Source organism: Egretta garzetta, unplaced genomic scaffold (genome assembly GCF_000687185.1).
Source record: "Egretta garzetta isolate BGI_Z169 unplaced genomic scaffold, ASM68718v1 scaffold213, whole genome shotgun sequence".
Lineage (NCBI taxonomy): Eukaryota > Metazoa > Chordata > Aves > Pelecaniformes > Ardeidae > Egretta > Egretta garzetta.
The window spans coordinates 1,468,229-1,470,034 of NW_009259242.1; the positions used below are offsets into that span (position 1 = coordinate 1,468,229).

Here is a 1,806-nt window from a genome sequence, read left to right on the forward strand (position 1 = left end):
AGACAAACTGGTCCCAACGTGCGTGGCTGCTGTTGCTGCTGAGGAGGCTGCTTTGCAAACGGCGGAGAGGAGCGGGAAGAAGAATCGGCAGCAACTTCCATACGCACGGGCAGACAACGAGGAGCAGCAGCAGCAGCGAGCAGAATTTGCAACAAAAAGAGGCATCTCCCTTTCCCGGGGAGGGTGAAAAGAAGCAGCAGCGGCAGCAGAATTTTGGAGCGGCTCCACCAGGAGAAATTTTATAGAGAAGCCTGCAAGAGAGAGTGTTTGCAGGGGGCTTGTTCTCCGGGCTTATTAGGGGGCTGTCTTTGCTGGTGGTGCGGGGAGTGGAGGTGATCCCCCTTAAAGACAAGCTATTTTGGATATCCCCGTACAAGTTTTCTGATGTATTTGCTTGCACCTTCTTCCCCTGCTGTTTGGTGAACCCAGCCCCCCTCTCCCCCCCCCACCGGTCTCCTAAGGATGGATCATTCCCAGTGCCTTGTGACTATATACGCCTTGGTGGTTCTGCTGGGTCTCCGGCTAGAGCAAGGCGCCTGCCAGCACTATCTGCACATCCGACCGGCTCCCAGCGACAACTTGCCCTTGGTGGATCTAATCGAGCACCCGGACCCTATCTTTGACCCTAAGGAGAAGGATCTTAACGAGACCTTGCTAAGGAACCTCATGGGCGGACACTTCGACCCTAACTTTATGGCTATTTCCTTGCCCGAGGACCGGCTTGGAGTGGACGATCTAGCTGAGCTGGACTTGCTGCTCAGGCAGAGACCCTCGGGAGCGATGCCCAGCGAAATCAAAGGGCTGGAGTTTTACGACGGGCTGCAGCCGGGCAAGAAGCACAGGCTGAGCAAGAAGCTGCGCAGGAAGCTGCAGATGTGGCTCTGGTCCCAGACCTTCTGCCCGGTCCTATACACGTGGAACGATCTCGGCAGCCGCTTTTGGCCCCGGTATGTCAAAGTGGGCAGCTGCTACAGTAAAAGGTCTTGTTCAGTCCCAGAAGGCATGGTTTGCAAACCTGCCAAGTCCGTGCATTTAACGATCCTGAGGTGGAGGTGCCAGCGCCGGGGAGGGCAGAGGTGCACATGGATACCCATCCAGTACCCCATCATTTCGGAGTGCAAGTGCTCCTGCTAGGGCTTGCACTCACCTTTTCTCACCCCTTCTCCAGCGGACTCACGTGGACCTTTGCTGCAACAAAAATAAAAGACATTTGCTTTCTGGTTAACGTTGTAATGCACTGTAACGTGTAGGAGAATGTATATTGTGTGTATATATGGCACCGTTTTAATATACTATTAAAAGGTCAGTATTATACGTGAAATAATCAGCGTCTACTGTATTTTTAAGACTATTACCCTGATCGTTGCTAATGTATCTTTTTTTTTTTTTTTTGGTATTTATATTCCAGAGAGAAGTCTCTTCGCTTTGGCGAAGTAGGTTTTTTGTTGGTTTTTTGTTGTTTTTTTTAATAAAAGGATTAAAAAATACAAACCAAACTTTTTGATAAGAAAACGTTTTAAAGCTATTTTCCATTATTCGGAAAGCGTGTGTGGGTTGTTTTGGGTTTTTTTCTTTTTCCTTACGGACTTTAGATTTAAAGTAAAAAAGAATAAACGCCTAGAGCACAATGTTATTGTAAATAGAGAGAACAGTTTGAATGACTTAATCCTATGTAAATGAAGAGTATCTGCTATTTATTCTTTATATCCTTGTAGTAAAAGTGCAGTGCAGAATTAAAGTCAACCACTAAAACACGAGCCGTTTGGATGCTGTTTGCTTTTTGGTTTGGCCACCTTCGGGGGGGCG

General features: G+C 48.2%; 1 protein-coding gene across 1 annotated transcript; it reads left to right on the forward strand.

Annotated features, from left to right (window-relative positions):
* The first annotated feature begins 462 nt into the window (after positions 1-462).
* Positions 463-1,134, forward strand: NOG (noggin). Its single transcript, XM_009636006.2, has one exon. It carries the CDS (start codon positions 463-465, stop codon positions 1,132-1,134), a length of 672 nt encoding a protein of 223 aa, XP_009634301.1.
* Positions 1,135-1,806: the final 672 nt, after the last annotated feature.